Source organism: Hippocampus zosterae, chromosome 1 (genome assembly GCF_025434085.1).
Source record: "Hippocampus zosterae strain Florida chromosome 1, ASM2543408v3, whole genome shotgun sequence".
Lineage (NCBI taxonomy): Eukaryota > Metazoa > Chordata > Actinopteri > Syngnathiformes > Syngnathidae > Hippocampus > Hippocampus zosterae.
Window position 1 is genome coordinate 29,722,893 of NC_067451.1, and position 11,880 is coordinate 29,734,772.

Below are 11,880 nucleotides of genomic sequence, written 5' to 3' on the forward strand. Positions count from 1 at the left end.
TTAACTCCTTAAACAGTCACTGACATAGTCACTCTTCTTGCACCACAAAATGGTACTACAAAACGACTGGTATACTCTAAAATGGTTCAATGATTTTCTTGTTTACGATGATACTAGTGCAGCGTGTTATACCGGAGACAAATTCCTTGTGTGTTCTACATACTTGGCCAATAAAGATGATTCTGATTCTGATTCTGACAATAACACCTGGACTTTATTCAGGTTCGATCATATTGCAATCATATATTGCACTTAATTGAACTGTGTACAGCTCTCTTTGAAACATTCATTTTTGTGCATGCAAACACTTTGTTTTTCTTCTTTCTACCCCCCAATTTTGCTGCTGTAGACTGTAAATTTCCCCAATGTGGGACAAATAAAGGATAGCTTATATTATCAGACATTTTAAATGGTTTCAGTGTACTGACTTACATTTGACATGAGAGTTTGAGTGTGATGGGTTCATCCTGGAGACAGTCACACTCAGTTATAGGGTGTGCACACTGATGCATCCAGATTATATCAATGTATTTTTCTTCTCTCGAAACCGTTGAAAAGAATTCAGGAGTTGAATTTTCATCACTAAAACCTTGCATTTGAACAGGGTGTGAAGACTTGATACGCACTGTTCCATACAGCCACCTGCAAGTTTTTGGTTCTTTTAATTTTATTTCTCCGAAAATAAAAGCCTGAGTAGGCAGTTTGCTTCAGCCTTAAAACAAAATGACATTTGGAAATGCATATGTGCCATACATGTGAGTAAAAGCTGCATACGGAACCGGGCCTTTCAGAAGAGAACCATGCTGAAATTTCACTTGAGGTATTGATGTTGCTTCATCATGAAGATTGCAGTGGCGTAGAATTTCACTGCATAGTGCTGATAGCAAACATTTGAAAATATACCAACTTGTATTGGATATACTTGGATTGGATTTTTGCTCAACCCTTTGCATGAATTGATGAGTGTGTACTGTATGTTGAGGGTGCACAAATAATATCAGACCCAAAGTGCGACAGTATCATGCTGAAACATTTTCCTGTGTATCACGGTACCCTTAAATCGGTGATTCCCAAAGTGTGATACTAGTACCACTAGTGATAGGCGGCCTCCCTCTAGTGGCACAGAAATGAATCACGGAATTTGCTCGAACTTTTTTTTTTCCATCCAGTACGTGGAATGTTTAAGTCAAGTTCAGTTGTATTTATTGTTACTGTCACGTTGTGCACGAAGCGATAGGATAATTGCTTCGTGCACAACAAAAAATAAGGAAGTGGATCCCCGAAATGCAGACACCAAACAAGGTCTCCGTAGCAAAAGGGTTTAATATACAAAAATTCGCACCGACAAAGTAGTAACAAAGTGCTGGTCAAAACAAGGACCAGAGGGCACTAAAACGAATAACAAAAAACGCTTGCACAAAAGGCAAGGGAGGAAAATAAGGATCGCGAAGACAAACAAAAACAATGTATCCAAAACACATGCAAGAGAAAGCCAGTTCACAAAATAAAATCCAATACTTACAAAACCATTGGTACCGAGAGCGAAACACGACGAGATCTATAGCAATAGCAGTCAATGAGCAAAGAAGTAGCAAGGCGTAATACAATACTCCAGCGATATGTGCATGTCAGAGGGCTCCTTAAATACAGACTGAGACTAATCATAGATTGGCAGCAGGTGTGCACCAAGGTCCGCTGATGCCACCTGCTGGCCAGACTGACAGAACCGTGACAGTACCCCCCCCCCCCCCCCTCAACGGACGCCTCCTGGCGGACCACCTGGCTTCGATGGGTGCGCAGCGTGGAAGGCGCGGAGAAGGGACGGATCCAAGATCCAGGAGCGGGGGACCCATTGCCGATCCTCCGGGCCGTAGCCCTCCCAGTCGACCAGGAACTAGAACCCCTTACCCCTGCGCCGAGAGTCCAGGATTTCCATCACGTGTACACCGGGTCACCGTCGACAATCCGCGGAGGAGGAGGCGAGGTGGGAGGCGGAGCCAAGGGACTGGAGGCCACCGGCTTAAGCAGGGAAACGTGGAAGACTGGGTGGACCTTCATGGTGGGCGGCAGCCGGAGCTTGACGGAGACGGGGCTGACGATCGATTCCACCACGAACGGTCCCGTGAAGCGGGGCCCCAACTTGCTCGAAGTGCCGGCCAGACACAGATCCCTCGTAGACAGCCACACCTTCTGCCCCACCTGATAACTTGGTGCCGGGCGATGTCGCCGATCTGCAATCTGCCGGTTCCTGGTGGCGGTACGCGACAGGGCTGCCCGGGTCTCCCTCCACACGTGATGGGCCCGCTTGAGATGGTGCTGTACCGACGGAACTTCCACCTCCCCCTCCTGTGATGGGAAAAGCGGAGGCTGATAGCCATAGGCAGACATGAAGGGAGACTGACCTGTGGCTGAGGAGACCAGTGTGTTATATGCGTACTCCACCCAAGGCAGGTGGACGGCCCAAGATGAGGGACGGTGGAGACATACACATCGTAGCGCCGCCTCCAGGTCCTGGTTCATCCGTTCGGTCTGTCCATTGGACTGGGGGTGGTATCCCGACGACAGGCTTGCCGTTGCCCCCATGGCGCGACAGAACCGTTGCCACACCCTGAAGACGAATTGGGGACCCCGGTCCGACACAATATCCAGCGGGATCCCATGGAGGCGAAAGACGTCGCTGATGAGGAGGTCGGCGGTTTCTAGGGCGGTCGGCAGCTTGGACAACGGAATGAAATGGGCGGACTTGGAGAAGCGATCCACAATGGTGAGGATAACGGACTTTCCCCGGGAAACAGGGAGGCCAGTGACAAAGTCCATTGAAATATGGGCCCAAGGTCGAGGAGGAACAGGTAAGGGTCGTAGCAAACCAGCCAGAGGCTGATGTGAGACCTTACTGTATGCACAGATGGAGCAGGCCTTGATATAGTCCAGAACATCCCTTCGAAGCTCAGGCCACCAAAACCGCTGAGTGACGAGATGCAATGTCCGGTTAACCCTGATGTGGCATGCCACCTTCGATGTGTGTCCCCACTGCAACACCTCCGCGCGCAGATGTGGGGCCACAAATAGCCTTCCGGAAGGACATCCAGCCGGAACTTGGGTTCCCTCTTGGGCCTCCTGTACCCTCCGCTCAATCTCCCACCTAAGCGCTCCCATGATGCGGTGGTCCGGTAGGATGCTCTGGGGTACACCACTCTCGGCCGCTGGGTCATAGATCCGAGATAGGGCGTCAGGTTTCACGTTCTTGGATCCGGGGCTGTAGGTGAGCGTAAAGTTGTAGCGTGTAAACAGGAGTGCCCACCGGGCTTGACGGGAGTTCAGTCGCTTGGCCGAGCGACTGTATGCGAGGTTCTTGTGGTCGGTGTACACGGTGAACTGCTCTCTAGTTCCTTCGAGCCAGTGTCTCCATTCCTGGAAGGCTAGCACGACGGCCAACAATTCTCGGTTTCCCACATCATAGTGGGCTTCAGCAGGACTGAGACGTCGTGAAAAGAAGGCGCAAGGGTGGATCTTCTGGTCGACTGGTGAACGCCGAGATAGCACTGCCCCCACTCCTGAATCCGAAGCGTCCACCTCTACTACAAACGGAATATCAGGGTTAGGGTGTTGCAACACGGGCGGCTTAGTGAACGACTTCTTTAATTCGGCAAACGCCCTGTCGGCCTCTGAATCCCACCGAAACGGGACTTTGACGGACGTCAACCGGTTCAATGGAAGTGCTCTCTGGCTGTAATTACGAAAACGACAGTAGAAATTAGCGAACCCCAGGAAACGTTGCAACTGCTTCCTCGTAGTGGGTGTCGGCCATTCCACCACCGCCTTAATCTTGGCAGGATAGGCTCTCAGCTGGCCCTTCTCCACGATGAACCCAAGGAATGAAATAGACTCAACGTGAAACTCACATTTCTCTGCTTTTACAAAAAGACGATTTTCCATTAGACGTTGCAAAATCAGCCCGACGTGGTGTTGATGTTCCTTGAAAATATCAATATGTCATCCAAGTAAACAAAACATGTTCAAAAAAATCAACACGTCGTTGATTAAACTTTGAAACACGGCAGGAGCGTTGGTTAACCCAAAAGGCATGACCAAATATTCAAAATGGCCCAATGGTGTCTTGAAAGCAGTCTTCCATTCGTCCCCCTCCCTAATGCGGACCAAATGTTAAGCACTGCGTAGATCTAGTTTTGAGAAAACGGTTGCTGATTGGAGGGGGGCAAATGCAGAATCCAATAGGGGAAGAGGATATTTGTTTTTTATGGTGATCTCATTTAGTCCCCGATAGTCTACACATGGTCGTAACGACTTGTCCTTTTCAATAAAGAAGAACCCGGCCCCCAATGGGGACTTAGATGGCCTAATGAGGCCAGCCGAGAGTGAACTATCAATGTATTCCCTTAAAGCCTCTTGTTCTGGCTGTGAAACCTGATAAAGTCGAGAACTCTGTAGAGGGACGTTAGACAGTAAGTCGATAGCACAGTCGTAAGGTCTGTGTGGAGGTAGGGATCGAGCACGATCCTTACTAAACACTTTGCGTAAATCATCATAGATGCTTGGGACGTTGTCCAAACAAATGGTTTCGGGCGGGTCGGTGCGAGGTAGCCCTCTACCCACCGCTGCCGACCGCAGACAATGCGCGTAACAGAATGGGCTCCAATTCTCAATTGCGGTGCGATCCCACGCAATGACAGGATTATGGGTCTTTAGCCAGGGTAACAGGTACGGACCGAGACTGCATAAGATAAAATCGGCTCTGTTCAACATGATTACCAGAGACCTTTAACATGTTTCATCTCCGCCAGGAGTCGCCCATCGAGATCGTGAACACGTTTAGCCACATCCAACTCCTCTATCGGACAACCCAGGTCATTAGCCAACTTAGTGTCAATGAAACAATCGTCCGACCCCGAGTCCACCAGTGCCCGAACCGGAAAAGCCCGTGAAGGACCATAGATTGTCCCGTCTAGCTCAAGTCTCTTGGAGAGTCCCGACCTGGACTCCCCTCCTCTAGGCTCCCGGTATTGTGCTGGGTGCAGACTCACGGTTGTACGTGCGAGTAGAAAAGCGGGTTGGGGTCATCGGGTGGTCGTCAACTCGATGTCCTTGTTGGCCGCTGTAGGCCTGGTCACGAATCCGTCGTCGTCCTACCTCCGGCCCCACACGTCCTCCGCCCAGCTGCATAGGCTCTCCCTCAGCGGCGACAATCCTGGCACCGGGGTTCTGCTCTGGTCCAGACGGCCGCCAGGATTCGCGGTAATCCGGCCGACCGCTCGCACGTCGGGGCTGGACGCTGGCATTTCCCCGTTCGTCCCTACGTTCCTGCTCACGCTCCCGCAGGCGGTTGTCCATAACAAGGGCCAGCTTAATGAGTTCTTCCAAATTGGTGCTGTCATCGCGGGTTGCCAGTGCATCCTTTAATGATACATTCAACCCGCGGCGAAACAAGCCACACAGGGCGCGGTCCCCGTAACCACTACGGGCGGCCAGAATACGAAAAGAAATAGTATTCGGCCACTGATTGCTTTCCTTGCCGATAATCTAGTAAACGACCTTCGGCCTCTCTTCCCATCGCTGGATGGTGGAAGACGCGCCGAAATTCTGCCACAAAATCAGGGAAGCAAGACCGAAGGCCGGGTTTAGCATTGCTCACTTCCAAAGCCCATGACGCCGCCTGACCAGTCAAGAGACTCATTATGAATGCCGCCTTAGTTTTATCCTTGGCATAGCTGTATGGTTGTTGGTCGAACACCAACGAGCATTGGTGAAGAAATTGTTCACCGAGCCCAAATTCACCACCATAACGTGGTGGGTGTGGGATATCGGGTTCCCGCTGCACCGGTGAACTCAAAATTTCGAGTCGATGGGCCAGCAGGGAGACTGTGCCCCGGAGTTCCGCGAGCGCTTGTTCCTGCTGACCCACCAGTTGTCCTTGGCTGGTCAACGCGGTCATAATCTTGTTGAGGTCTGCGGGATCCATGTTCGCTGGAGTATTCTGTCACGTTGTGCACGAAGCGATAGGATAATTGCTTCGTGCACAACAAAAAATAAGGAAGTGGATCCCCGAAATGCAGACACCAAACAAGGTCTCCGTAGCAAAAGGGTTTAATATACAAAAATTCGCACCGACAAAGTAGTAACATAAAGTGCTGGTCAAAACAAGGACCAGAGGGCACAAAAACGAATAACAAAAAACGCTTGCACAAAAGGCAAGGGAGGAAAATAAGGATCGCGAAGACAAACAAAAACAATGTAACCAAAATACATGCAAGAGAAAGCCAGTTCACAAAATAAAATCCAATACTTACAAAACCATTGGTACCGAGAGCGAAACACGACGAGATCTATAGGAATAGCAGTCAATGAGCAAAGAAGTAGCAAGGCGTAATACAATACTCCAGCGATATGTGCATGTCAGAGGGCTCCTTAAATACAGACTGAGACTAATCATAGATTGGCAGCAGGTGTGCACCAAGGTCCGCTGATGCCACCTGCTGGCCAGACTGACACAGACCCGTGACAGTTACTTATATTTGAGAACTATTTGTTTTCAATGCTTTATTTAGGGTGTGTTTTTTTGGGTGGGGGTGTTGTTTTTTTTTACTGATCCTTGATGTGTAATACATTTTAAGTGAATAACCAAATTACATTATTACATATTCCTATATTTAAGCACAGAGTTAATGTTCAAATGATGCATAAAGTTCCAATGGCTTACAATGATAGAAAAACATACATTTTACAAATAAAGCCTCTGCAGTGATTTTTTTTTGATGATCACATGGGCCTACAATGTTAGACCTTATGGGGATATTCGGAGTGTCAAGTATTTTTTTTTTTTTTAGATGGTACCTAATGTAAAAAGTTTGAGAACAACAGCGGTGTAGTGTAATTACTCCATACAAACTACAGAACACCACTAGTCTTTCTGTAGTTATGTAATTATGCTGCCACAAACATTGCACGCATGTGCTTGTGATTGTAATAGTTTAAGTGGTGCCAGAAAAAATCACACGGCACTTTTCCAATGCTATTTTTCATGAGCGTCTGCATTACAACTACTGGTGAAACCACTGGATGGGATCAGCAGCTTAGTTATCACTCTGTGATAAGTGACCTTTTTTAGTTGATGCAACAAATTGAGAGTAAAGACAGTAGAAAAAATAACGATACATTGTCCATTCAGTAAAATAGAAAATATTGTGCTTCTATTTAAGCACGGACCAACATCTTGCATAACTTTACACATTGATTTGATTATTTTTGTTTGACTTTTGAGGACACAAAATTTAGTTTGAACTCTCTATTGCATCGTTTTGGGTGGTATTTAATGTCATGGTTTCACAACAGTACATGCTTCAGTTTAAATGTCAACATTAATGAATTATTTGCTTGCGTATTTAAAATAGAACGGAATTTTACCGGCTGCACCTCTGCAATTTGGGTGATTAAACAAAAATAAAAGGCTGTTTCTTACAAGTGAAGAATGTTTGCAGATTAGAGCTGTCATTTGCCAATTTTTGACTTGAATGATTTCAACATGTACGCGATGATATAACAGTACTCACAATGTGAGTCTCACATTTATATATCCTTCATCCCTTGAGTAGAACAAGTAATAGCGCCGCACTGATAAGCTGAGAGAGGGTTTGAGGCGTAATTATGAATCCCACTTGAGCGCTGAGCAAGACAAGCTCAGCTGTGATATGATTGGCCGCTCCATCAATGCAGGACTGTCTGTCTAATCCTTCCCCCATGTGTCCAAAACAGTTGGAGGAGCATTCAATCTCATTATCTCATTAAGTTTTGTATTTGTAAAATGTGATAGAGTGCTATTTTTATTTTCGCTCATTAAAATGCGCATTACAAATTTATTTGGGGGGCGGGGGGTGGGGGGGTTGGGTAGTGGTGGTGGGGTCTGGAATAGATAAAAGGCATTTCCATTCATTTCTAAAAGAAGTATTTTGTGTTACAACCGTGGCCATTGAACATCTGAAACTCTTATCTCAAGGCACCACTGTATTGAAATCTCAGAATTACTAACCATGGACTAGGTTTGTTTCAGGTCTTGTTCCTTTCATTCTACTGTGAGGATGCAAAGGCCGACTCATCTCCAAATCATGCCCCCACATGATAGGAGAGACCCTTGCACTATATTTAGCCACCAGGACCACTTGTGGCCGGAACAAAAGGCAGTCAAGCCCACCATTGGCCAGCTGCCCTGTCAGTCACTCAAACAACCAAGTGGACAGGCTGTAATAGTTTACATTTGAGTACACGGAGCCGAATTTAACCACAGGGGGAGGGGCAGACTGGACATGGTTGAGAGTTTGTCCATTAGTGTGTTGTGGTCAGTGGAAGAAACTCGGTCGGGGGCGTCCTGGAACCTGCCCGTCTGAGCCGGTCGGTGTGGAACTGACGTTGTGGCTGGTAGGAGTCCACTTTTCCTACCCATTCAAGGGCACTGCCAAGAGGCCCCAAAGATCACACTTGTTCTGGGACCGGTCACCCTCATGGACACCCAAAGACACACAGGAGTTCTATACAAGGGATGTAGAAGGTGACAAGGTGGGTGAATTGCTAAATAGGACCTCAAAGTCTAAATATGAAAGGATTTTCGACACTACCCTGAATGAAGCAGCCGTTCTCACACCAATACCTTACTAACGTTATTTTGGTGGTACCATTACGAACTTCACCCTTGTCTCGCTGGTGTTCCCTTTCACTCAGAGCAGCGATCACGTTGCCGTGCCGTGTCACGAGGGCCACAACTTGCAGGAACATGCCTGGAAGCTGCCTTTCCCTGTCCACACATGCCAAATATATACCCTCTTAAAGTAAATATAATCCTGTTGTGGTCAACGTGGCATAGACCGGTAGTTGCCAACTTGTCCACTTGTTTGAACAACCTGACTCTTGAGACTCATTCGCTGTTCGCGCTGCTGAACTTGGGAAGGCATTTTAGAAGAGGAGGGGAAAGAGGATACTTGCTGTTAGGTTGTGTTATTTTAGTCATGCAATATACACTACGTGGACTAAAGGATTTGGACACCTTGCCATGAAAAACAACGGGACCTTGAAATGGAAGAAAAATATAAGTTCATCCCTCTCTCGCAGTCTTCTGGGAACAATTTCTACAAGATGTTGGAGAGTGTCTGTGGGATCCCCCCCCCCCCCATCCAGAGGAGCAGGGTTGAGGTCAGGGCTTTGTGCAAGTGATTGCAGACCACATTCATTCATTCAGCTACGCCTTAAAGCACTGTTTCAATACACTGAAACCTGATGAGTTAATTCAACTCAAATTGGTTGATTACAATGATGTATTGAAGTCTAATACAGTAACTCAAACAAGTATATAAAGAATATTGTATTTGAATGCCTTGCTTTATTGCTGAAGTACCCATAGTTTGTCGTAACAGCAGTAGCTGTAATTGTACTTAAATAAGGATTGTTAATCAAAACAGTATTGGGGTTTTTTGGGCGGGAGTGGGGGGGAGTTATGTTGATCGTGGAAGGAATAGAATTGTAAGTTGTATTTTTAGAAATTTCAAACTCGAACAAAGACGAGTATGGAATGGAGTACAGTGTTTATTTATGTGAACTATAATAATTGTAACATATTCTTATTGTGCTTAGCAGTAGGTCCAGGAGTAGCCGTAATGCAGTAATGTAGTAGTCGACTGAAAATAAATCATGTTCTGAATTGAATTGAAGTGGCTGCATGAAATAAAATCATCCATCCATCCATTTTCCGATCCGCTTATCCTCACAAGGGTTGCGAGGGGTGCCGGAGCCTATCCCAGCCGTCTTCGGGCAGTAGGTGGGGGATACCCTGAACCGGTTGCCAGAAAATCGCAGGGCACATAGAGGCAAACAACCATCCGCGCTCACACTCACACCGCGGGACAATTTAGAGTGTTCAATCAGCCTGCCATTCATGTTTTTGGAATGTGGGAGGAAACCGGAGTACCCTGAGAAAACCCACGCAGGCCCGGGGAGAACATGCGGAGCTGGAATTGAACCCGGTGTCTACGCACCGTGAGGTTGATGCACGAACCACTGGACCAGTGGGCCGCCCAAAATAAAAGAATCTGGATCCAAATCTATTTTTATGTAGATGCACAGTCTCCTAAAAAATGGATCTGGATTCACATGATCTTATTTTTGTGCAACCATTTGATAAATTAAAATTGAAGAAATTCAACAAAAAACTTTTTTCAAGTGTAGTAGCTGTGGTGTTGATGGAAAAATATTACTGTGATTAAAAAATGGGGGTGTGGTAGTATTGCTGCATTTAATTATAATGATACCTAAAAGAAAAATAGTATTTTAATCATCATAATATGACAAACACTTATTCATTCGTATGACTAGGATCAGTCTGGGGGGAAAATGGCATGGAACATCCCAAGTAAAAATGTATGTTTTGTCTTTTCCCAATGCCTCCAGTCCCAGCTGTGAGCTCACTTAGACGATGGGGGACTGGAACCTGCTGGGAAAGCTCCTGGAAAACGCCCAGGAGCACTCCACCGTGGTGGGCAAGGTGTGGCTCACGGTCCTGTTCATCTTCCGCATCCTGATCCTGAGCGCCGCCACAGAGAAGGTGTGGGGCGACGAGCAGTCGGGCTTCACCTGTGACACCAAGCAGCCCGGTTGCGAGAACGTGTGCTACGACATCACTTTCCCCATCTCCCACGTTCGCTTCTGGGTGCTGCAGATCATCTTTGTGTCCACGCCTACGCTGATCTACCTGGGCCACATCCTGCATCTGGTGCGCATGGAGGAGAAGCAAAAGGAGAAGGAGAAGACTCTTCCTCCGAACAAGCCGGCCCTTGTCGTGGACGCCCACAAGCACAAAAAGGCCTTGATGAGAGACGAAAAAGGACATGTGCGCCTACAGGGGGAGCTCTTGCGCACATATGTTTTTAATATCATTTTTAAGACCCTCTTTGAGGTGGGCTTCATTGTGGCCCAATACCTGTTGTACGGCTTTGAGCTGAAGCCCATGTACACATGCGACAGGCCGCCATGTCCCAACGCGGTCAACTGCTACATCTCCCGACCCACAGAGAAAACCATTTTCATCATCTTCATGCTGGGCGTGGCCAGCGTTTCCCTCTTCCTCAACCTCATTGAGATGTACCACCTGGGCTTCACCAAGTGCCGCCAGGGCATCACCTTTCGAAGAAGCAACCGGTCACCTGAGACCATGTCCAAGGGGCAGAGCGACACCGAAGCGCCGTTCGGCCCGACATATGACGACTATTTCCACGAGCATCGCCCTCCCAGCTACAACCTCTCCCCTCTGTCCCAGGGCGCCGAATCGTCCTTTCAGCCGTGTAATAGCAAAGTGGCCTACAAACAGAACAAGGACAACTTGGCGGTGGAAAGGAGTGGCGGCAAGCTGGAGGAATGTGACCTGAAAGGAAAGAAGCGAGGATCTGCCCCCGGGTCTCCCACGCAGAGCAGGCAAGGCCGCAGTGCCAAGTACAGCAACAACAAGACTCGAATAGATGATCTCAAGATATGAGACACGGCTTTCAGGGGGCGGAACGCTGATGAAAAAAAAATATTCATGGTGCAGGTTTGACTCATTCCAAATCAGACATTCATGGTCCACAATGTTGATTTTGTGAAACATTTACAGTGTTGCACAAAGGACGCAGAAAATGGCAAAGGGTCCAGCTTTTGAAGCAACACAATTCCGTGGGACCTCTGAAGTTGGACACACTCTGTCCTCAATGCTGTTCTACTTTCAAAGTAAGTTCTCCAATGGAATTCATTTCCTCAGCGAGGGGAAAATAAAATACTTTTTTATGAACGGATTCTTGACAAGTGTGAAACGTTAACCACTCTGTAAAAAAACTATCAAACTTGAAAGTA

The 11,880-nt window shown here is 47.4% G+C and overlaps 1 protein-coding gene across 1 annotated transcript; it reads left to right on the forward strand.

Moving 5' to 3' along the window:
* Positions 1–8,271: 8,271 nt before the first annotated feature.
* LOC127607437 (gap junction alpha-3 protein-like) lies at positions 8,272–11,607 on the forward strand. Its single transcript, XM_052075743.1, has 2 exons — positions 8,272–8,565; positions 10,447–11,607. The coding sequence occupies exon 2, from the start codon at positions 10,472–10,474 to the stop codon at positions 11,525–11,527; it is 1,056 nt and encodes a 351-aa protein (XP_051931703.1). The 5' UTR covers positions 8,272–8,565; positions 10,447–10,471; the 3' UTR covers positions 11,528–11,607.
* Positions 11,608–11,880: the final 273 nt, after the last annotated feature.